Consider the following 25,962-nt stretch of genomic DNA (forward strand, 5'->3'; position numbering starts at 1 on the left):
AGTACACTTGATGGGCCGAATGGCCTAATTCTGCTCCTATCACTTATGACCTTATGACCCTGTGGGTTCTGTCCAGGTGTTCTGCTTTCCTTCAATATCTCAAAGATACATTACAAAATGACCCCAAGTGTGTATGTGAGTTAAATCCGGGAAGAAATGATGAGAATGTGTGGACTTTCCTGAAAATGGGATGAATGTAGGGTTAGTCTAAATGGGTGGATAATGGTCAATGTGGACTCATTGAGCCAAGGGTATCTCTCTATAAGAAGAGCAGGCATCTAAAGTCATAACAATGTCAAATGCATCACTATTCTCTCAGCGGGGGAAGATGTCCTGATCAATTGTTAACCACATTTGTAGTGTGCCTCAGAATAAAATTTATCTCCACATATACTAGTGATTGAAATTATTGTATTGTAGTGATTGTAATCGTACCATTACTATTTTGCACAATTTTATAGGGATATCAAAATAAATGAATCATTTTGACAATAGTCTGGCAAAGAGTATTTTATTTTCTGAAATACTTCCTCAGAATAATATTGTTCTTATTGAGAGTAATCTAGAAGTCCCTCATGCGCCTGAAAGACCCGATGGTGGAGTTGTAGCCCCCCCAGTCATTGTATTTCCTGTACTCCCCGGGTCTCATGAAGTACTGTCGGCCTTTGTAGTTGGCCTGTTCATAGAAGATCCAGTAACCATCCATCACTTGGCAGGAGTGAATGTCACGGTTACGGAAACGATCGTAGACGGAGGGACAGTCGTCCATGAATTCCATCGTCTGTCCTCCAAAGTCAGGCCTCTCGTAAATCTTCATCCTGTAGTTGTTCCCTCGGTACTGGAATGAAGGATATAAACATGTCAAAGGTGCCTACATTAATAAAGAGATTATACCAAGCAAGTGGTAGCAAGCCTCAGTAATGAAAAATTATAAATTACATTTCCAATCTAGCGTTAATGAAGTCAAAGGAGCAAAGTGTATTTCTAGGAAAGAACTGCAGATGTTGGTTTAAATCGAAGGTAGACACAAAATGCTGGAGTAACTCAGCTGGTCAGGCAGCATCTCTGGAGAGAAGGAATGGGTGACGTTTCGGGTCGAGACCCTTCTTCAGACTGATGTCAGGGGAGGGGGCGGGACAGAGATGGAATGTAGTTGGAGACAGGAAGACCAGTGGGAGAACTGAGAAGGGAGAGGGGATAGAGAGGGAAAGCAGGGGCTATCTGAAGTTAGAGAAGTCAATGTTCATACCGTTGGGCTGTAAACTACCCAAGCGAAATATGAGGTGCTGTTTCTCCGATTTGCGCTGGGCCTCACTCTGACAATGGAGGAGGCTCAGGACAGAAAGGGCAGATTGGGAATGGGAGGGGGAGTTAAAGTGTTTAGCAACCGGGAGATCAGGTTGGTTAAGACAGACTGAGCGGAGGTGTTCAGCGAAACGATCACCGGGCCTGCGCTTGGTCTCGCCGATATACAGGAGTCCACACCTGGAACAGCGGATACAGTAGATGAGGTTGGAGGAGGTGCAGGTGAACCTCTGCCTCACCTGGAAAGACTGTCGGGGTCCATGGATGGAGTCGAGGGGGGAGGTAAAGGGACAGGTGTTGCATCTCCTGCGGTTGCTGGGCAAAGTGCCTGGGGAGGGGGTGGTTTGGGTGGGAAGAGATGAGTTGACCAGGGAGTTGTGGAGGGAACGGTCTCTGCGGAAAGTGGAGAGGGGTGGAGATGGGAAGATGTGGCCAGTAGTGGGATCCCGTTGCAGGTGACGGAGGTGTTGGAGGATTATATGTTGTAGGTGACGGCTGATGGGGTGGAAGGTGAGGACAAGGGGGATTCTGTCCTGGTTACGAATGGGGGGAGGGGGAGCAAGAGCGGAGCTGCGGGATATCGAGGAGGAAGTGTGTCTCTACATGGACAGCAGGTAAACTATAAACAATCATGGTTTAACATCAATGTGGTTCACAGTCTCAACATGAGGCTGTTGAGAATTTCATGAATATATAAAAGAAAATACATTTTGACTAATAATCACATGGACGTGGGGTGGCACAGTAGTGTGGGGTGGCCACACAGTGGCATAATGGTAGAGTTGCTGCCTCACAGCACCAGGGACCCGGGTTCGATCCCGACTACGGGCGCTGTCTGTACGGAGTTTGTACGCTCTCCCTGTGACTGCGTGGGTTTTCTCCAGGTGCTTCAGTTTCCTCCCACACTCCAAAGACGTACAGGTCCATAAGTTAATTTTCTTTGGCTAAAATTGTAATTTGTTCCTCGTGTGTGTGGGATAGTGTTAGTGTACCGGGTGATCGCCAGTCCGCACGTTGGGCCAATGGGCCTGTTTCTGCACTCTAAAGTAAAGTCTAAAGAAAGGTATTTTAAGGATTTTAATGCATTTTCAATATAGTCATGTGAAAATACGTCTTGCAGCAATAATGTCCTGATGTGACTATGGCTCAAGGTGTCTAGGTCAGTTTATTGGCCCATGTACCGATTAAGGTTCAGTGAAACTCAGATGAAGATTCATCTTTCACCTCCCTAAAAGGTAAGATAACTGATGGAAGTATATTCTGGAGTTCTGAGGATATCATTATTAAAAAGAACGAAGCTTACAGAATTTAATTCCATTTAGACATAGCATTAAGCGACTAATGTCTAACTTTTGTTAGACGTTTAGAAATGCAGATGCTGGTTTACACCGAAGATGGACACAAAATGCTGGAGTAACTCAGTGGGACAGGCAGCATCTCTGGAGAGAAGGAATGGGTGATGTTTTGGGTCGAGACCCTTCTTCAGGTACAGACAAAGTGAACCAGGTGCCCTTGTAAGAATTTGCAGGTTGTGGGAGAGGGTAGAGGAGTAGGAATAAACGAGTAGATGGCTCCAACATGAAGCTTCGATGGCCTCAATGAGTCAAACAACCATTTCACGCTTTAACCCTACTTTGGTTCTGTGAAATTATTAAAAGGGCAAACTTCTGTAATCCAGTCTAGCGCAATTCAGTAAGTCTAGTTTAGAGATACATCATGGAAACAAGCCCACTGAGTCCGCACCGACCAGTGATCTCTGCACATTAACATTATCCTACACACACCAGCGACAATTTGCTCTTTTACCAACCTACAAACCTGTACATCTTTGGAGTGTGGGAGGAAACCGAAGATCTCAGAGAAAACCCACGCAGGTCACGGGGAGAACGTACAAACTCTGTACAGACAGCGCCCATGGTCAGGATGGAACCTGGGTCTCTGACGCTGTAAGCAGCAACTCTAGCGATGTACCACCAAGTTATGTCAATGTTTCATCATTAACCAAATGCTGCAGATATTCATGAAGGTTCATGGTTCCAAAGGAACCCATTCATCCTGTTGAGACCTTGCCAGTCAAAGTCCTTCACTGCCCAATTCCATGTTCCTGCTCTCTGTGTTTTATAGTGCTTCAAGGGCTCATTTGAAGGCAGTGAGAGCTTCTTTCATTCTCTCTGTCACAACCACACCCTCCCATTTAGGACTGAGATGAGGAAAACCTTTTTCACCCAGAGAGTTGTGAATCTGTGGAATTCTCTGCCACAGAAGGCAGTGGAGGCCGATTCACTGGATGTTTTCAAGGGAGAATTAGATATAGCTCTTTGGGCTAACTAAATCAAGGGATATGGGGAGAAGGTAGGCACGGGTTACTGATTGTGGATGATCAGCCATGATCGAATTGAATGGCGGTGCTGGCTCCAAGGGCCGAATGGCCTCCTCCTGCACCTATTTTCTATGTAAGTCTCAAACCAAGGAAACAGGCCCACTAGAAAGCAACATCAGCAGGAATATGACATTCAGTCTCTGTACCAGATTCACCACCTTCCTACACTAACCTCACAGCCTTTAACAGCCAAACATCCACTGACCCAACACTTGATTCACTGGATGGATTTAAGAGAGAGTTAGATAGAGCTCTGGGGGCTAGTGGAATCAGGGGATATGGGGAGAAGGCAGGCACGGGTTATTGATTGTGGATGATCAGCCATGATCACAATAAATGGCGGTGCGTACAGGCTCGAAGGGCCAAATGGCCTCCTCCTGCACTAATTTTCTATGTTTCTATGTTTGCCTCAAAATGTAAGCTGGTAAATCTAGCTAACATATCAGCATAGCAAATTAGACAATGAGAAACATTTCCCCAAGAGATCGCTCACAAAAGCCCAAATGTTGGTGATTGGTGAGCACAGTTTCAAGTGGCCTGCAACAACGATCACAGACTGTAACTTACCTGGGGGTAGGTGCGACAGGACCTGATGTTGTCGTTGAATCCCATCCAGCGCTGGTAGTCAGGATACTCCCCCCTGTTCAGGACATACTGGTACCCCATGTAGTTGGGTCTCTCGTACGCCACCCACCAGTCACTGTCCACACGGATGGAGTTACAGCGGCTGAAGTAAGAGGACAGATCAGCACAGTCAGTGCTGCACTCATAGTGCCGGCCCTGGAAGTTCCTGTCCTCGTAGAAGATGATCTGTGGGGAGAAATAACATAGTTTGGGTCAGATTAGGAGGGGCACGATGTTTAAAGTATACTTCCCCAAATCAGATTTCCTCTTGCCTTTCCCATTTTAGTTCACAGTCAGTACCAATCTGTAGACTGCTGGTAGCTACAATTTGCCCTTTATATATCAGATAGAAAGGCCTTTCCAGCAATACTTTTGTAATGTAAATGATGCAGAACACAGGGTCAGAAGGAAAAGCACAATATATAACACATGAATGCTGAAAAAGCAGCTGAGAGTACCTGATGCGTTTATTTTTCTTTTTGCAGCCACATCATTGTATATAAGCCTTTATCGTTTGACATTGGGAAATATTCTAGATTCTCAATAAAAAGGCACTGTGCTCAGATGTGTCATTGGATCATAGAAGTTCAGCAAGGAAACAGGCCCTTCAGCCCACAGAGTCCATACTGGCCATCAAGCACTCCTTTGCACTACAACTCCATTGATCTCATTTTATTGTGTTGGAAGGAACTGCAGATGCTGGTTTACACCAAAGATGGACACAAAATGTTGAAGTAATTCAGCAGGTCAGGCAGTATGGCTGGAGAGAAGGAATGGGTGACATTTCGGGTTGAGACCCTTCTTCTATTCATTGTCCCTAGACACTAATCAACTACCCCCTGATTCTACAACTCCCTACACACAAGGGACAATTTAAAATGGCCTATTAACTGATGTGGAAGGTAGCTGGAGAACCTGGAGTAAACACATGGGGGAATGAGGGAGAGCATGCAATCTCCTTACAAGTCCTTACAATCTACTTACAAGTACGTAGGTAAAGTGTGGGGAGGTTGGAATTATCGGTGAGAACTTCCAAAGAGCTCGCAGAACATGAGGACCCAACCTCTCCCCACCCCCACTTAGGCCAAAGGCTTCTTTGATACATTCCAGCTACCCCTGACCATGGAAATTTAGACCTCCCAACAAACGCACATCAGTAAGGCTCAAAATGCTGGAGTAACTCAGGCAGCATCTCTGGAGAGAAGGAATATGTGACGTTTCGGGTCGAGACCCTTCTTCAGACTCCCTGTCCCGCTGAGTTGCTCCGGCATTTTGTGTTGATCTCCAGTGAGTAGAATCCTGGCTGGGCCCACAATGCAGTGAAGAGGGAACGTGTACAGTACGATATGTTACGGTACGACACGACACAATACGGTACGATACGGTACGGTACGGTATGATAGGGTACGGTACGGTACGGTACGACACGACACGACACGACACGATACGATACGGTACGGTACGGTACGGTACGGCACGGTACGGTACGGTACAATACGACAAGACACGATACGATACGATACGGTACGGTACGATACGATACGGTACGACACGATACGATATGACACGATACGGTACGGTACGATACGTACGTACAGTTTGATAGCCACAGGGAAGAAGAATCTCCTGTGGTGTTCTGTGCTGCATCTTGGTGGGACCAGTCTGTTGCTGAAGGTGCTGCTCAGGTTGACCAGTGTGTCATGGAGGGGGTGAGCTGTATTGTCCAGGATGCTCCGCAGTTTGAGAAGCATCCTCCGCTCCAAGACCATCTCCCATGAATCCAACTCCACCCCCAGGACGGACCAGCCTTCCTGATGAGTTTGTTGATCCTGTTGGTGTCCGTGGCCTTCGCCCTGCTGCCCCAGCACACGGCAGTGAAGAAGTTGGCACTGGCTACCACCGATTGGTAGAACATCTGCAGCATCTTACTGCAGATGTTGAAGGAGTGGAGCCTTCTCAAACAGTACAGCCGTCTCTGTCCCTTCTTGTACAGGGCCTCAGCGTTCCTGGACCAGTCCAGTTTACCGTCCAGGTACACTCCAAGGTACTTGTACTCCATGGTAACCTGCATCCACACCACTGATGGAGATGGTGATGAGGAGATGGTGGCCTTCTGACAGGAGTGGAGCTGGTGGACTCTCATGTACTGACTGAGTGTGGTCCACTATCTTACACACTTATACGTAGCATGATTGTAGCAAATGCACAGTGGGACTGTCACTGAACTGAATGATAACAAATAATTTCACTGCACTTGGGTACAAGTGACAAGAAAGTAGCATTGACCCGTTGAACTATTGAGGAAGAGCTCAGAAGCTCTCCTGGTACTCTGAAAGATATTATTATCTCTAGCTTACAACTGCTGCTTGTTGAGGCCTACATTGACCCTGGTAGGGGATATTTTGCTGTCTATCTTCCTTACTACGTCATCCTCTCCCAATAGTTATTCCTCCAGAACAAGGGGGCACAGTTTAAGAATAACGGGTAGGCCATTTAGAACATTGATGAGGAAAACCCTTTTCAGTCAGAGAGTTGTAAATCTGTGGAATTCACTGCCTCAGAAGGCAGTGGAGGCCAATTCTCTGAATGCATTCAAGAGAGAGCTGGATAGAGCTCTTAATGATAGCAGTCAGGGGGTATGGGGAGAAGGCAGGAACGGGGTACTGATTGTGGATGATCAGCCATGATCACATTGAATGGCGGTGCTGGCTTGAGGGGCCGAATGGCCTAGTCCTGCACCTATTGTCTATTGTCTTTCATTTTCCTTCTCATTCATTCGGACAAAAATGGTGAATCCGATATTGAGTGCCGGGATGAGGTTTAGATTTTTTTTAGATTTAGATATACAGCGCAGAAACAGGCCCTTCGGCCCACCGGGTCCGCGCCGCCCAGCGATCCCCGCACATTAACACTATCCTACACACACAAGGGACAATTTTTACATTTGCTCAGCCAATTAACCTACATACCTGTATGTCTTTGGAGTGTGGGAGGAAACCGAAGATCTTGGAGAAAATCCACACAGGTCACGGGGAGAATGTACAGACTCCGTACAGACAGCACCTGTAGTCAGGATCGAACCTGAGTCTCCGGCGCTGCATTCGCTGTAAGGCAGCAACTCTACCGCTGCGCCACCGTGCTGCCCCATTTCTGTGGCTAAAATGGAGGAGGACGTTAGTGCTGTTCCAGGGACCTGGATTTGATCCTGACCTTGCTGCCTGAGTGGAGTTTGTATATTCTCCCCGTCATCATGTGGGTTTTCTGGGTGCTGGAGGTACCTCAGGCTCAAAGCTAGACAACACCTGAAGTGGCCACAGAAACAACTGAGGAGTAAGGCTCTTGTGGATTCACTGTCTTCTTCAGGGGTTGGAGGATATATCTCTGCTGCTGGAAATTAGGAAGAAGCCTTACTGATATGTAGGAAGGGAATGCAGATGCTGGTTCACGCCAAAGATTGACACAAAATGCTGGAATAACTCAGCGGGAACAGGCAGCATCTCTGGACAGAGAAGGAATGGGTGACGTTTCGGGTCAAGACCCTTCTTCAGACTGATGTCAGGGGGGCGAGACAAAGGAAGGATATAGGTGGAGACAGGAAGACAGTGGGAGAACTGGGAAGGAGGAGGGGAAGAGAGGGACAGAGGAACTATCTAAAGTTGGAGAAGTCAATGTTCATACCACTGGGCTGCAAGCTGCCCAGGCGAAATATGAGGTGCTATTCCTCCAATTTCCGGTGGGCCTCACTATGGCACTGGAGGAGGCCCATGACAGAAAGGTCAGACTGGGAGTGGGAGGGGGAGTTGAAGTGCTCAGCCACCGGGAGATCAGTTTGGTTAATGCGGACCGAGCGCAGGTGTTGAGCGAAACGATTGCCGAGCCTGCGCTTGGTATCGCCGATATAAATAAGTTGACATCTAGAGCAGCGGATGCAATAGATGAGGTTGGAGGAGGTGCAGGTGAACCTCTGTCTCACCTGGAAAGACTGTTTGGGTCCTTGGTGGAGTTGAGGGGGGAGGTAAAGGGACAGGTGTTGCATCTCCTGCGGTTGCAGGGGAAAGTGCCCGGGGATGGGGTCACACCCTGGCCACTCCCTCTTCTCCCCTCTCCCATCAAGCAAAAGGTATAGAAGTGTGAAAACGCACACCTCCAGATTCAGGGACAGTTTCTTCCCAGCTGTTTTAGTTTAGAGGTACAGCGCGGACACAGGCCCTTCGGCCCACCGGGTCCGCGCCGACCAGCGATCCCCACACATTAACACTATCCTGCACCCACTAGGGACAATTTTTACATTTACCAAGCCAATTAACCTACAAACCTGTACGTCTTTGGAGTGTGGGAGGAAACCGAAGATCTCGGAGAAAATCCACGCAGGTCACGGTGAGAACGTACAAACTCCGTACAGACAGCACCCGTAGTGGGGATGGAACCCGGGACTCTTACTGCATTCGCTGTAAGGCAGCAACTCTACCGCTGCGCCACCGTTACCCCCCGTGTGCTGCTGCAAGTAAGAATGGCATTGTTCTATCTGGGACGCACAACAATAAGACACTCTTGACTCTTGACTCTTATGTTCACCGTGACTTCTACGCATCCATGTACAAGATTGCCATGGCTGGCGTGTCTAGATCTAGACATCTTTGCACAAGTCTGCCCATCGCTGGTTTTCTCACTCAGACTAACTAACTCACTCCTGACTCACTGCCCGGCATTCTTCATCTTGTAGCTTTGAGAGGAGGGGTTGCCAGCCTTTGTACCCATCCCTCATTGTCCTTGAACTGAGGAGTGCGTTAACCACAGTACTGGAGCCAGAGTCACACGTAGACCAGACTAGGCAGGGGCGGCAAATTTACTGCTCTGAAGGTGCAAATATTTTTTGTTAAACTGCAGATGCTAGAACTCGGAAGTAAAAACAGAAAATGATGGAAACACTCAACAGGCATCTGTGAAAAAAGAAACATTACCATTTAGCTCAAAGATCCTTCATCAGAACATCATTCCCTGAAGGGTAATGATGACAGCACAATTTATCCATTCCCACGGTAGACACAAATTGCTGGAGTAACTCAGCGGGTCAGGCAGCATCTCGGGAGAGGAGGAAGGGATGACGTTTCGGGTCGAGACCCTTCTTCAGTCTCGACCCAAAACGTCACCCATTGCTGTGTCTATCTTCGGTTTAAACTGTATTTCCTTCCTGCACTTATCCATCCCCACGTTGCCTTTTAAAAAAAATATACCAGAATCATTTAATTATTCAAATTGAAAATTTCCATCTGGTAGGCTGTAATTTAAATCCGGATCACTGGATCAAACGAGATGTGTTGGAAGGGAGAGCAGATGCTTGTTTAAGCCGAAGACAGGCACAGAAAGCTGGAGTCACTCATCGGGACAGGCAGCATCTCTGGAGAGAAGGAATAGGTCCGAAGAAGGGTCTCGACCCAAAATGTCACCTATTCCCTGTCTCCAGAGATGCTGCCTGACCCGCTGAGTTACTCCAGCACTCTGTGAAACGTCACCTATCCATGTTCTTCAGAGATGCTGCCTGACCCGTTGAGTTACTCCAGCAGATTTGTGCCTATCTCTGGACCAATGCTGCAAACACATCAATGTTGTGAGAACTCAGTTCATTCCCGACCTCTGGAGCCATGTGTGTGTACGGTTTGCACATTCCTCCTGTGACTCCCTGTGATTCCCCCAGCCCCCCTGGTTTTCCCCCCCACATCTCAAATGCTTCCTGGTTAACAGATCAATTGGTGGCTGTAAATTACTCCGAGTCGTGGGAGAGATGATAGGTTCCACGTGAGTAGATAAGGGAATGGGATTGATGTCATTGCACTGAGAGCCAGCATTATCTTGATGGGCCGAACTGCCTTCTGTATCATATGAGAAATAATCAGAGAAATAATGCAGGCATCGGGATGTCGCTGCAGAAACCCAGTCACTATCATCACACACACAGTCTACACCGATCAGCCTAAACATTATGACCACTGACAGGCGAAGTGAATAACATTGATTATCTTGTTACAATGGCACCTGTCAAGGGGTGGGATATATTAGGCAGCACGTGAACAGTCAGTTCTTGAAGTTGATGTGTTGGATGCAGGAGAAATGGGCAGGAGTAAAGACCTGAGTGACTTTGACAAGGGCCAAATTGTTATGGCCAGACGACTGGGTCAGAGCATCTGTGAAACGGCAAGGCTTGTGGGGTGCTCCCGGTCAGCAGTGGTGAGTACCTACCGACAGTGGTCCGAGGAGGGACAAACCACAAACCGGCGACAGACAGGGTGTTGGGCGCCCAAGGCTCATCGATGCGCGAGGGCAACGAAGGCTATCCCGTCTGGTCCGAACCGACAGAAGGTCGACTGTGGCACAAGTCACAGAAAATCTTAATGGAGGAATGTGTCACAATACACAGTGCATCGTACCCTGCTGTGTATGGGGCTGCACACGGAGGACCAACAGCATATTAGGCAGGTGGTCATAATGTTTTGGCTCATCAGGTCATAATGCTTTGGCTGATCGGTGTATAAATGCCCTTATCTATATTTTTGCCGTTGCCATCTTGAGCGGATTGGTAGCTGTGGAAATGTTGTGTAGTTAGAACATTTCAAAGCTGAGGATCTGCTCAATGCATTCACCCGATATTAATGCGTGTCCCCATTGAAACCACTGTTCTCTCTCACACTGGCTGCTCCCACTGGCTCAGCCTGAGCTGTGCTCCCTTCAATCCAAGTGATGCGGTTCTTCGATGGACATGGCGGACAACTGGCCTTTTGTTGCCACATTAAAACCAGATCAGGTCCACTTTCCAACTCCTGGAACAGTTCTCCCCTCCTCATTCCTGGTTCCTCTCTCCCACTTCTCAGTCACATGGACCTACCTGCCACTAAATGAGACTAGCGACTTGCCTCCTTCCCTTCTGCCACGAGATTCCTGTGGGTATCTGTGCTCCAACATTGAAGCTGTGTCTTTTATTTCCAGCCCCTGAGCCATTAGAGTCAGAGTGCTATCGAGCCACACAGCATGGAAATATGCCTTTCAGCCCATCTTGTCAACATCTTGCTGAACAAGTTGGCATTCTGTACTAGTCCCATTTACCTGCATTCAAACTAAATCCCCCCAAGCCGTCCCTCTATCCATGCCAACCTTGGGTATGAGGAAGGGTCTCAACCCAAAACGTCACCCATTCCTTCTCTCCAGAGATGCTGCCTGTCCCGCTGAGTTACTCCACCATTTTGTGCCCATCCATAAATATGTCCAAATATATTTTGAAAGTCAGAATTGCATCCGCTTCTATAGCTTCCTCTGACATTAGGGTTGCCAACTGTCCCGTACTAGCCAGGACATCCCATATATTGGGCTAACTTGGTTTGTCCCGTACGGGACCGCCCTTGTCCCGTATTAGGCCCGGGGGCGCTGTAGGCTCGGACGCTGTAGGCTCGAATGCTGTAGGCCTGTCACTGTAGGCCCGGACACTGTAGGCCCGGACACTGTAGGCCCGGACACTGTAGGCCCGGACACTGTAGGCCCGGACACTGTAGGCCCGGACACTGTAGGCCCGGACACTGTAGGCCCTGACACCGTAGGCCCGGACACTGTAGGCCCGGACAGTGTTGGCCCGGACACTGTAGGCCCGGACACTGTAGGCCTGGACAGTGTAGGCACGGAGGCCCGGGCGCCGCCTGACGGAGGTTGCGTAGCAACCCGCCTCCCAGCTCGGGCGGCCGCCATTGGTGGAGCGGGAGCACGTGGCCACTAGCTGGGTGAGGTCACGTGGGGCGTGGGGCGGTGAGAACGTTGGCAACCCTATCTGACGTCAAGATACGGACTACTCTCTGAGCAAAAATATTGCCCCTGAGGTCCCTCTTAAATCACCCCTCTCTTATCTTAAGCCAATGTCCTCTAGTTTTCACATCCTCTACCATGGGAAAAAGACCATCAGCTTTCCCCTTTATTCATGTCCCTCATGATCTTGTACATTTCAGTAAGGTCACCCTCATGCTCCAAAGAAATAAATCCCAGCCTATCAATCCTCTCTCGAGCACTCAAGCCCACAAGTCCAGGTAACAACCAGGTGAATATTTTCAGCACCCTTTCGGTTCACCAACTCCTTGCTGTTCCTGTCTATACCTCTCTTTTCCCTTTCCCCTGACTCCCAGGCATTTGCTTATGCTGGGTTTGTTGTACACAAATTTAGTTTAGTTTTTAGTTTAGTTTAGAGATACAGTGTGGAAACAGACCCTTCAGCCCACCGGGTCCGCGCCGACCAGCGATCCCCGCACATTAACACTATCCTACACACACTAGGGACAAGTTTTACAATTACACCAAGCCAATTAACCTACAAATCTGTACGTCTTTGGAATGTGAGAGGAAACTGAAGATCCCGGAGAAAACCCACGCAGGTCACGGGGAGAACGTACAAACTCCGTACAGACAGCACCCGTAGTCGGGATGGAACCCAGGTCTCTGGCGATGCATTCGCTGTAAGGCAGGAAATCTACTGCTGCACCACCGTGACCGCCCAAATATGACCGAATAGTCAGTGTCTCAGACTATCAGTGGTTTAAAATAGCCACTGTAAAGATTTCTCTCTGAGAGTGACCAGCATTGGAAAAAATTATAACTCCAATTCTGAATTCCATGAGGGGGGTCATTGCTATGGAGTGTGGTGCGATTTGCGTAATTCAGTGGAAGATCGTCTCTCTCCGTCAGCCATGCATCATTTGGCTCCATTCAGTAAGAGATAAATACCACACTGAGCCAATGCATTCAGGGGTCTTTTCTTATTTTGCATTTCCCGAAAGAAAATAGCTGTGTGACTTAATCTCCTTCCTGCCAGACTGTAGCCCGCATCCTTCGTGGCTAAACATGAAGTTGCCAGCAGCAACCGGGAAAGCTGCCAAAGAGAGACAGGCACCAAATAAAGGCCACTCATCACGGCTCCCCTCCCATTCTGCCATCCAGCTTTGTGCGATATAACAAAGGAGCCACTGTTGCAACCATTTCCATCATTTGGCCAGATCACCAGGCAGCATCTCTGGAGAGGAGGAACGGTGACGTTTCGGGTCGAGACCCTTCTTCAGAGATGCTCCATTATATTCTTGGGTCGTCTATCAAGAAAAGCCAAAAAGGGTTTGATGAGATTGACAAGGTCAATGGAGCGAATCAACAGCAAAGCGCTCCTGGACTGGAACCTCCAACAGGAAAGGAACAGTTGTACATGCACCTCAATGCAGAGATTCAACGGCAAACCATAACCTAAAGTGCAGGTACTGGTGGAATGAAGGTAGGCACAAAATGCTGGAGTAACTCAGCGGGTCGGGCAGCATCTCTGGATGGAAGGAATGGGTGATGTTTCGGGTCGAGAACCTTCTTCAGATGCTGCCTGGCCCGCTGAGTTACTCCAGCATTTTGTGTCTATCTTCGCTTTAAACCAGCATCTGCAGTTCCTTCCTACGCATGTTGGTGGAACGACCTCTGAGCCTTCTGCACAGAGCCGTGACGTGAACTTAGTGAAGACTGAGATGCAGTCAACACCCTCTGTGTGTAAAGATGGATTGGGGAGCTGGGTGGCACGATGCCACAGCTCAGAGAACTGCATCCTCACAGAGACCAATGTTTAACCCTGACCTCGGTGTGGAGTTTGCACAGCTCTCCTGTGTCTGCGAAGCTTTCCCGTGTAAATGGCGGTTTCTTCTCAGATCCCAAGAAGTCAAGATGGTAGTTTAATTGGCCACTGCAAATTGTCTCTTGTCAGTAGGTGGAATCTGAGGGAGGAGAAGAGAATGTGGGGAGAATTAAAAAAAGGGATTAATATGGAAATAGTGTAAATGATTGATCGATTGTCGGCGTGGACTCAGTGGGCTGAAGGACCTGGTTCTATGCTGTCTCGCTCTCTAACTCTATGGCTCTGTCATTTTCTCAATTGCAGTTATGTACTTTGAATTGAATTGATTTGAATTTAATACATTTTATTAGTCAAGTATGTTGTTGTTGTTGTTCATCCTTCGGGTTGGAAGATGACCATGACTTCACTTTCAGTTGGAGTATTGGTGACTGTGGGTCCGGGAGTGACTGGTGAGGCCAATCCGGGCCCGGAAGGCACGCCCACACGTAGGACACAAGTGGATGGGTGCTGCAGTGGAAGTGGAGGTAGCCCGGGCCTTGCGCGCGGTGCGTTTCCTCTGGGCCTCTGCTGTGCGTCTGTTCTCTGCTGCACGTGCTCCTGTGGTGAGCTTGCTACGCCAGGTTGGACGGTCCAGAGTAAGAGACTCCCAAGTGCTGAGGTTGATGTCCAAGTCTTTGAGGGATATTTTGAGGCAGTCCTTAAACCGTTTCTTCTGTCCTCCTACTGAGCGCTTGCCCTGACACAGTTCTCCATACAGAAGCTGTTTTGGCAGTCGTCTCTCAGGCATTCTGACGACATGGCCTGCCCATCTGGCTTGGGCTTTCCGTAGGAGGGTGTGGACGCTGGGGATTCCGGCCTGTTCCAAGACCTCTGTGTGGGGAATTTTGTCCTGCCACCTGATGTGAAGGAGTCTACGTAGACAGCTCAAGTGAAAGTGGTTGAGAATGTGGGGAGAATAAAAAAATGAGATAAATATGGAAATAGTGTAAATGATTGATCGATTGTCGGCGTGGACTCAGTGGGCTGAAGAACCTGGTTCTACGCTGTCTCGCTCTACAACTCTATGGCTCTGTCATTTTCTCAACTGCAGTTGTGTACATTGAATTGAATTGAAATGAATTTAAAACATTTTATTAGCCAAGTATGTACACATACAAGGAATGTGCCTTGGTGCTCCGCTCGCAAGTAACAACACGACATACAGTAAACAATTAAGAATAAAACATAATTTACACATGTGATGAATGAAATAAAATACCAGAGCAAAAGGAGGCTACAGACTTTGGTTGTTGAGTAGAGCTACTGCTCGTGGAACAAAGCTGTTTTTATGTCTGGCTGTGGCTGCTTTGACAGTCCGGAGTCGCCTTCCACAGGGAAGTGCTTCAAAGAGTTTGTGGCCAGGGTGAGAGGGGTCAGAGATGATCTTGCCCGCTGGCTTCCTGGCCCTTGCAGTGTACAGTTGGTCAATGGGGGGAACGTGACCTCTGCTCTGACCTTCTCCTTGCCAGCTCATTTCCCAGCTTGCCCTGCTCCTTCTGCTCACCTCTCTCTGCCAGCTATCTCCCCTCCGCTCCATCAGTTTGAAGAAAGATTCCAACCTGCAATGTCATCCGTCCACATTCTTCCACGCATGAATTGCGGAGCTGATTTGCTCCAGCAGTTTGTGTTTTTGTGCAAGATTCCAGCGTCGGCAGTCTCTTGTGTCTCCTTGATTTGTGTCACTGCTTTTCCACTCAACACCTTTCCAGGACACTCTGGATGAACAGCTCCCTCATCCCAGTCAGACGGTGCAAAGCTGACATCCATCACGCTCAGCATCCTGCCTTCAGCTGGATCCAGCTTCAGACAATCCCTGATGATCAGTTGCCCCACTTCAATAGACAATAGACAACAGGTGCAGGAGGAGGCCATTCGGCCCTTCGAGCCAGCACCGCCATTCAATGTGAACATGGCTGATCATTCTCAATCAGTACCTCGTTCCTGCCTTCTCCCCCATACCCCCTGACTCCGCTATCCTTAAGAGCTCTATCTAGCTCTCTCTTGAATGCATTCAGAGAATTGGCCTCCACTGCCTTCTGAGGCAGAGAATTCCACAGATTCACAACTCTCTGACTGAAAAAGGTTTTCCTCATCCCCGTTTCCTCATCTCCGGGCCAGACTGGAGAAGGGTCTCGACCCGAAACGTCGCCCATTCCTTCTCTCCAGAGATGCTGCCTGTCCCGCTGAGTTACTCCAGCATTTTGTGTCTAGCTTCGGTTTAAACCAGCACCTGCAGTTCCTTGTTACGCAGATTGGTTCAAAGCTAGCTCTGTGTGCATGGCTGCCAAAGTGACCTGCAATTTTACAGAGTCATTGACAAGCATTTAAAGTCATTTGACTTTCATAAATATCAGAAAGAGATGAGGTTAAAAACAGAGTACTACATGAGCAAGGTCTGCAATATTCATTCAGTATTTATAAAGTGAACATTCCATTGTCGGCAATCTGCAGATTCGCAAACAGATTCACAGCCAACCATTCCAGCACTTACACACAGCACTCACCAAACCAGTGTTTCCCCCATTGATTCTCAAAAGCCTAAGATAGACACAAAAAGCTGGAGTAACTCAGCGGGACAGGCAGCATCTCTGGAGAGAAGGAATGGGTGAGGTCCCTTCATCTCGACCCGAAACATCACCCAGTCCTTCTCTCCAGAGATGCTGCCTGTCCCGCTGAGTTACTCCAGCTTCTTGTGTTTTTCCTTGCAGTTCCTTCCCACACGATTCTCAAAAGCTTTCCAGTTGCATATTGGCAAATCATTATTTAACTGAAAGAAAGGTTGAAAGCCATTTTGGTTGTTGTTGAGGTTGATTTTAAGTCATGTTATCCTGGGATTATGTGAGTATTAGTTGTCAGCAATGTACAATGCATTTCACAGTGCTAAAGGTCCGAATAGTGTATTCAAGATCCAAACCATTGTACGTTGCCAAATTACTAAATTAATAATGCATGGTTTTGAGAAACAGAGGTGATGAAAAAATCCATAAAGCAGCTGCCAGCTAATACTGAGCGCTGATAACATATAGGTGCAATCTATTTGGTGCATGACCTGGTTTCTCTGATTAGGCTTCAACAATTTACCATCAGGAGATTAAACAGAATATGGAAGGAATCTCTCTGCGATTACAAAATCCAAACAGGCTTACCAACACAAATGAACTATGAACCCTCACACAATGCTTGTTTATGGAAAGTCAGAGGACATATCCCCACAATTTTTTCATGAACAAATTGGAAGAAATGATGGTAACTTTTCTGAAGAGGAGATTCTGTAGGCACTGTGATGAACATCTGCTGCAATGTATTATTGAACCACTTGCCTGGCATAAGGTGCACTACTTCATCTGACTGAGCTTCTTGGAAGCCCGCAGGCATATTTCACCATGAACAAAATATATGTTTGCTTTCGCACTGCTTCGAGCAGAAGGAAAAAAAAGGCCTGCTTTCGGGAAGCGAAAAAAAGCAGTCGATTTGAGATTCCTATGAAGCAGATGACGACTTAATTATCATGTCTGCTGGCATTAATTGAAGGCTACGCATTGATCGCTCTGTCAGGGAAATACCAAATATTTCCCGACAACATAGAAGGAGGCCCTTCGGCCCATTGAGTCCATGTTGGCATTCAGAGCAGCCCCATGCATTTCCATGTGACTTGTTTCCCTCTCATTGCCCCGCCCGACACAACTGACTGGGGCTTCCACTTTCCAGCTCAAGATTTCAAGAGATTTCAGGATTTCAAGATTTCAAGATTCAATTTATTGTCACGTGCACCAATTAAGTTACAGTGAAATTTGAGTTACCATACAGCCATACTCAGTGAAAATCAACAAGACACACAGCCACATCAAATAAAATGTAACATAAACATCCGCCACAGCGGATTCCACATTCCTCACTCTGATGGAAGGTAATAAAGTTCAACCACCTTCCTCTTTGTTCACCCGCGGTCGGGGCTGTTGAACCGTCCACAGTCGCCGCTGCCGACTGTCCGAGGCCCTCGCGTCGGGATGATCGAAACTCCCCGCGTCGGGACGGTTGTAACTCTCCGCGGAATGGAGCTCCCGAGTCGGCCTCTTCTCACCAGAGACCACGGGCTTCACGGTGTTAAAGTCCACAGGCCCCGCGGTTGGAGCTCTCCACAGTCGATCCCCGGCAAAGGATCGCAGCTCCACGATGTTAAAGTCCGCGCCGTGCCCGCGGCTCGAAGCGCCGGGCCGGTCTCCAGGAAAGGCCGCCAACTCCTCGATGTTAGGCCGCAGTGGGGACGGAGATACGACACGGAGAAAAATCACATCTCCGTTGAGGTAGGAGATTGAAAAAATGTTTCCCCCAACTTCCCCCCCCCCCCACATAAAACAAACCAAGGAACACTAAAACATACTTTTAACACATACTAAATTTAAAAAAAAATAAATCTACCCTAAATGGTCCGCCTTTAGGAGTGTTGTGCCCGCTCAATGTCACGCTGGTGTGTAGATTATACACTTAGGTGTGTTTGAAATCACAACCCACTGAGGGACAAAATGCTGCATTCACCCATGCCTGACAACTTAGCATGGCGGGATAATGCTCAAAATGATTCATAGAAACATAGACAATAGGTGCAGGAGGAGGCCATTCGGCCCTTCGAGCCAGCACCACCATTCAATATGATCATGGCTGATCATCCACAATCAGTACCCCGTTCCTGCCTTCTCCCCATATCCCTTGATTCCGTTAGCCCTAAGAGCTAAGTCTAACTCTCTCTTGAATACATCCAGTGAATCTGCCCTCCACTGCCTTCTGTGGCAGAGAATTCCACAGATTCACGACTCTCTGGGTGATTGATGGTTGATAAGTGTAATGCAGGCTATAAATGTCAGTCTTACGTCAGAGCAGGTCACGAGAAGGTTCAGACCTCATTTTGGTGGTAACAATAAAACAACCCAGACAGAGGCAGCAAGACGATGTGTGATATCTGCCCCTGCATTTGCTTGCGAACATCCATCAAGTGTTTATCAAAAACAGTCATGCTGTTTGTCAAAAAGCAACAATAACTGGCGGAAAGTAAATGATATTTTCCTTGGGATAAGCTCTTCTGGCATGGATGGGAGTCTCCGTTTCAGTTTAGTTTATTGTCACGTGTACTGAGGTACAGTGAAAAGCTTTTGTTGCATGCTGACCAGTCAGCAGAAAGACAAAACGTGATTACAATCGAAACATTTACAGTGTACAGATACATGATAAGGGAATAACGTTTAGTGCAAGGTCAAGCCAGCAAAGTCCGAACAAGGATAGTCCGAGGTATTTATTCACAAAAAGCTGGAGTGACGGTAGCGCAGCGGTAGAGTTGCTGCTTTACAGCGAATGCAGCGCCGGAGACTCAGGTTCGATCCTGACTACGGGTGCTGCACCGTAAGGAGTTTGTACGTTCTCCCCGTGACCTGCGTGGGTTTACTCCGAGATCTTCGGTTTCCTCCCACACTCCAAAGACGTACAGGTATGTAGGTTAATTGGCTGGGTAAATGTAAAAAAAAAATTGTCCCTAGTGGGTGTAGGATAGTGTTAATGTACGGGGATCGCTGGGCGGCACGGACTTGGAGGGCCGAAAAGGCCTGTTTCCGGCTGTATATATATGATATGATATGATATGATATGATATATGATATGATATGATATGACTCAGCGGTCCAGGCAGCATCTCAGGAGAGAAGGAATGGGTGACGTTTCGGATCAAGACCCTTCATCAGCCTGACCGCAGGAGAAGACGGCAGGGGAAGAGAAAAGACATTCTGGCCTTCCATCACAGTGAGGAGGGGACTGGAGGAGACTCACTGTGATGGATGTTTCTTTTTTTTGTCTTGTGTTGGTTTGTGATTGTGTGTGTTATTGCATTTTTATTGCCCTTATTGTTGGACTGTGGGCAGCGAAATTACGTCCAAAAGACTTGTTTTTTCTGGATGACAGTAAAGGCGATTCTGATTCTGATTCTGATTCTTCAGACTGATAGATCTTCAGAAGGATAGTCCGAGGGTCACCAATGAGGTAGATAGTAGTTCAGCACTGCTCTGGTTGTGATAGGATAATAGTTGCTTGATAACAGCTGGGAAGAAACTGTCCCTAAATCTGGAGGTGTGCGTTTTCACACATCTGTACCTTTTGCCCGATGGGAGAGGGGAGAAGAGGGAGTGGCCGGGGTGCGACTCGTCCTTGATTATGCTGCTGGCCTTGGGTTAAGATAGGATTTACGGCAATTTTCACAGCCAATTCATCATATGCCTCACATAAACCGAGGGTGAATTCAGTCCGACTTGTGGTATTGTAACTGACGTTGCAGTTGTAGGTAGAATTTGTAGGTAGGCTATTTAATAATTTGTTCATTCCCATTATTAGAGTTTTTAGGAAAAGGGGAGATGCAACGAGACCTGGGTGTCGTGGTACACCAGTCATTGAAAGTAGGCATGCAGGTGCAGCAGGCAGTGAAGAAAGCGAATGGTATGTTGGCATTCATAGCGAGGGGATTTGAGTATAGGAGCAGGGAGGTTCTGCTGCAGTTGTACAGGGCATTGGTGAGACCACACCTGGAGTATTGCGTACAGTTTTGGTCTCCTAATCTGAGGAAAGATATTCTTGCCATAGAGGGAGTACAGAGAAGGTTCACCAGATTGATACCTGGGATGGCAGGACTTTCATACGAAGAAAGACTGGATAGACTCGGCTTGTACTCGCTGGAATTTAGAAGATTGAGGGGGGATCTTATAGAAACTTACAAAATTCTTAAAGGGTTGGACAGGCTAGATGCAGGAAGATTGTTCCCGATGTTGGGGAAGTCCAGAACAAGGGGTCACAGTTTAAGGATAAGGGGGAAGTCTTTTAGGACCGAGATGAGAACGTTTTTTTTCACACAGAGAGTGGTGAATTTGTGGAATTCTCTGCCACAGAAGGTAGTTGAGGCCTGTTCATTGGCTATATTTAAGAGGGAGTTAGATGTGGCCCTTGTGGCTAAAGGGATCAGGGGGTATGGAGAGAAGGCAGGTACGGGATACTGAGTTGGATGATCAGCCATGATCATATTGAATGGCGGTGCAGGCTCGAAGGGCCAAATGGCCTACTCCTGCACCTATTTTCTATGTTTCTATTATGGTGTGCCGTGTTGCTAAAACTTGGTCATTCATTCACAAAGCATCCTAGCCATCACCTTCCCTGAAAGGGTTAGTTTATTTTCAACCAGACTGATCCATTTGATATGTTTTCTATTTTTAGATCGCCATAGCAACGTGCGCGCACGAGAGATGAGGGCTCTTCACCAACAAAATATAAATAGATGACTTGTGGAAGTAAGCCAAACACAAGCGAATAAAGCATTTGGGAGCCTAGAGTAATCAAATTTACAGGTCATTAGTGAAAACTAGGTAGGTGGGATGAGCTTGAAGCAAAAACAAAATCAAACTCAAATAGCCTTATTGTTCTGTGGAAGTATACCAGGTACAAATGCCTCTTCTTTTTCTATAGGTAAGAGATATGCATTTAATTTTGATGTGTTGGTTAATATTTACATTAACATTCTGAATGTTTAAACGTACAGGGATCCTAATTTTCCATTTGCAGTGCAGGCAAATTCAGCTTCAGAACCATTTTGGTCCTATGGAATGATAAATTTTCCAAATGTTTCCAATTTTCCAAAAGTGTCCAATATTTAGTTTAACTTTCAAGAGTCAAGAGTGTTTAATTGCCATAAAGCCAATCAGCATCAATGCTGCCAAAGTGGAAATTTGTTTAGTTTAGTTTAGTTTAGTTTAGAGATACAGCGCGGAAACAGGCCCTTCGGCCCACCGGGTCCATGCCAACCAGCGATCCCTGCACATTAACACTATCCTACACCCACTAGGGACAATTTTTACATTTACCAAGCTAATTAACCTACAAACCTGCACGTCTTTGGAGTGTGGGAGGAAACCGAAGATCTCGGAGAAAACACACGCAGGTCACGGGGAGAACGTACAAACTCAGTACAGACGGCACCCGTAGTCGGGATGGAACCCGGGTCTCCGGCGCTGTATTCGCTGTAAGGCAGCAACTCTGCCGCTGTGCCACCGTGACCGCCAATGGTTTAGAGCTTGAAGTTCCACAGCATAGATATTACCATTGATCACTCACGTACCAACCACATTGAAGCGATAGCCAAGACGCCACATCGTCTTACTTCCTCGGGAGACAGAGAAAATTCAGCATGTTTCCAATGATTCTTACAAGCTTCTACAGATGCATCACGGAAAGCATTCTCTTGGGCTGCATCACAGCTTGGTTTGGAAACAGCTCTGCCCTTTGGGTGGTCACGGTGGTGCAGTGGTAGAGTTGCTGCCTTACAGCGAATGCAGCGCCGGAGACCCGGGTTCGATCCCGACTACGGGCGCTGTCTGTATGGAGTTTGTACGTTCTCCCCGTGACCTGCGTGGGTTTTCTCCGAGATCTTCGGTTTCCTCCCACACTCCAAAGAAGTGCAGGTTTGTAGGTTAATTGGCTGGGCAAATGTAAAAATTGTCCCTAGTGGGTGTAGGATGGTGTTAGTGTGCGGGGATCGCTGGTCGGCGTGGAACTGGTGGGCCGAAAGGGCCTGTTTCCGCGCTGTATCTCTAAACTAAACTACACTAAACTACCCAAGACCACGTGAAAATGTCGTGTTGTAACCAAATCCATCAGCAGCCCAGACTCCCCAACATTGACTCCACCTACACTCCGTGCTGCCTCGGGAGAACACCAACGTAATCAAAGACTTTCACCACTCCGACCATTCCTTCCTCTCCGTACGCCTGTTGGGCAGAAGATACAGAAGACTGAAAGTGCGCACCGCCAGACCCAGGAACAGCTTGTTTGTTTGTTTGTTTATTATTGGCACGTGTACCGAGATACAGAGGAAAGCTTTTGGGGTTTTTTTAGATTTTAGATTTTTTAGATTTATTTTAGATTTAGAGATACAGCGCGGAAACAGGCCCTTTCGGCCCACCGGGTCCGCGCCGCCCAGCGATCCCCGCACATTAACACCATCCTACACCCACTAGGGACAATTTTTACATTTGCCCAGCCAATTAACCTACAAACCTGCACATCTTTGGAGTGTGGGAGGAAACCGAAGATCTCGGAGAAAACCCACGCAGGTCACGGGGAGAACGTACAAACTCTGTACAGACGGCGCCGGTAGTCAGGATGGAACCCGGGTCTCCGGCGCTGCATTCGCTGTAAGGCAGCAACTCTACCGCTGCACCACCGTGACACCTGGTTTGTATGCTATCCAATGAAAAAAAGAGAACACTTGAATCTGAAGAAGGGTCTCGGCCCGAAACGTCAGCTATTCCTCCTCTCCAGAGATGCTGCCTGACCTGCTGAGTTACTCCAGCGTAAACCGTCTATCTTCAGTGTAAACCAACATTGGCAGTCTCTTCCTATACAAGGCTTGAATACAATCAAGTCGTCCACAGTACAAAGATAAAGAATAAAGGGTGCGACATTTATTGCAAAGATATGACATTGAAGTCCGATTAAAGAAAGTTCAAAGGTCTCCAATGAGGTAGATGGGAGGTCAGGACTGCACTCTAGCTGATGAGAGGACGGTTCAGTTGCCTGATAAAATGGGAAGAAACTGTTCCTAAATCTGGAGGATGTTTACGTTGTCAAACTTCTGTATCTCCTGCCTGACGGAAGAGGGGAGAAGAGGGAGTGACTGCAGTGAGACTGGTCCTCCATCTTGTGTGTGGCCTTGCTGAGGCAGCATGAGGTGTAGACAAAGTCATAGTCATAGATAGAGTCATAGAGTGATACAGTGTGGAAACAGGCCCTTCATAGAGTCACAGAGTGATACAGTGTGGAAACAGGCCCTTCATAGAGTCATAGAGTGATACAGTGTGGAAACAGGCCCTTCATAGAGTCATAGAGTGATACAGTGTGGAAACAGGCCCTTCATAGAGTCATAGAGTGATACAGTGTGGAAACAGGCCCTTCATAGAGTCATAGAGTGATACAGTGTGGAAACAGGCCCTTCGGCCCAACTCGCCCACACCGGCCAACAATGTCCCAGCCAATTGCCTGCGCTTGGTCCATATCCCTCCAAACCTGTCCTATCCATGTACCTGTCTAACTGTTTCTTAAACAATGTGATAGTCCCTGCCTCAGCTACCTCCTCTGGCAGCTTGTTAGATAGAGCTCTTAATGATAGCGGAATCAGGGGGTATGGGGAGAGGGCAGGAACGGGGTACTGATTGTGGATGATCAGCCATGAATGGCGGTGCTGGCTCGAAGGACCGATTGGCCTCCTCCTGCACCTATTGTCTATTGTCTTTTGTCTATTGTTCCATTCACCTACCACCCTCTGTGTGAAAAAGTGACCCCTCAGATTCTTATTAAACCTTTTCCCCTTCACCTTGAACCTATGTCCTCTGGTCCTCGATTCCCCTACTCTGGGCAAGTGACTCTGTGCATCTACCCGATCTGTTCCTCTCATGATTTTGTATATAATTTTGCATAAGTCGATGAAAGGGAGGTTCTTTTGTGTGATGGTCTGGGCTACGTCGACAAGCCTCTGCAAATTTTAGCTGCCTTGGATGGAGCTGATCCCAAACCAGCCTCGGTTGTATCCCAACAAGATGCTTTCTACGGCACCTCTGTAGAAGTTGGTGAGGGTGGTTGGAGATATGCTGAATTTCCAAAGCCTTCTAATGAAGTAGATGTCCTTTCTTGGCCATCGATTCAAAGTGGCTGCTCCAGGACTAATTGCTGATATTTATTCCGAGGAACTTGATTGAATGGCAGAGTAGATTCAATGGGCCAAACAGACTAGTTCTGCTCCTATCTCTTATGATCCAGTTGCAGTGGCTCCAAGTTCCACAAGTTTGGAGATGAGCTTGGTTGGGATAATGGTATTGAAAGCAGACCTATAGCTGATGAATAGGAGACCTTCGTATTCGCTCTGTTATCCGGCTTCTAAATGGTCCCATCAGCTAGCTTACAGTCCACTACCTCATGGTGGACATTGGACTTTGTCTCAGGAACTGTTGCACTACAATGCCAAGAACTATATTCTTCTCTCTGTATCTTTCCTTTGCTCTACCTATAATACGAGATTGGTTTCATTGTATTTATAAGCTGATTTGATTAGATAGCATATCTATCTAATCAGTCTGAAGAAGGGTCTTGACCCGAAACGTCACCCATTCCTTCTCTTCTGAGAAGCTGCCTGACCCGCTGAGTTACTCCAGCATTTTGTGAATAAATACCTTCGATTTGTACCAGCATCTGCAGTTATTTTCTTACACTAAGATAGCATGCAAAGATTTTTAATTATTTCTCAGTACATGTCATAATAGAAACATAGAAACATCTCCCCTTCTCCTAATCGGCCACCATTCAAGTAATAGTCTGCTTTCCTGTTCTTGCCACCAAAGTGGATAACCTCACATTTATCCACATTATACTGCATCTGCCATGCATTTGCCCACTCACCTAACCTATCCAAGTCCTAAACCTAAACATCAGTCAGCTGTCCATTTTCTCCACAGACCCATTGAGTTCCTCCAGCACATTGTGTTTTACTCAAGATTCCAGCATCTACAGTTCTTGTGTCTTTAGCTATTTTGAATTGTGTAACATTCTAGATAGGTCCCACTGAGTCCACAACCTTAAAAATTACAAAATAACACTCTTACCTCGACTCTGTCCAGGGACCCCGACAGTCCTTTCAGGTGAGGCAGAGGTTCACTTGCACCTCCTCCAACCTCATCTACTGTATCTGTTGTTCAAGATGTGGACTCTTCTACATCGGTGAGACCAAACGCAGACTGGGCGATCGTTTCGCGGAACACCTTCACTCAGCCCGCGTGAACCAACCTGATTTCCCGGTTGCTGGACACTTTAATTCTCCTTCCCATTCCCACACTGACCTTTCTGTCCCAGGTCTCCTCCATTGTCAGAGTGAGGCTAAACACAAATTGGAGGAACAGCATCTCATATTTCG

At 47.5% G+C, this 25,962-nt stretch overlaps 1 protein-coding gene across 1 annotated transcript; it reads right to left on the reverse strand.

Annotated features, from left to right (window-relative positions):
- Positions 1–562: 562 nt before the first annotated feature.
- Positions 563–11,148, reverse strand: LOC144596350 (gamma-crystallin S-1-like). The gene is made up of 3 exons (XM_078404600.1): positions 11,101–11,148; positions 4,253–4,495; positions 563–838 (listed from the first exon to the last, which is right to left on the reverse strand). Exons 1-3 carry the CDS (start codon positions 11,146–11,148, stop codon positions 563–565), a joined length of 567 nt encoding a protein of 188 aa, XP_078260726.1.
- Positions 11,149–25,962: the final 14,814 nt, after the last annotated feature.

The sequence above is a fragment of the Rhinoraja longicauda genome, chromosome 8 (genome assembly GCF_053455715.1).
Source record: "Rhinoraja longicauda isolate Sanriku21f chromosome 8, sRhiLon1.1, whole genome shotgun sequence".
Classification (NCBI taxonomy): domain Eukaryota; kingdom Metazoa; phylum Chordata; class Chondrichthyes; order Rajiformes; family Arhynchobatidae; genus Rhinoraja; species Rhinoraja longicauda.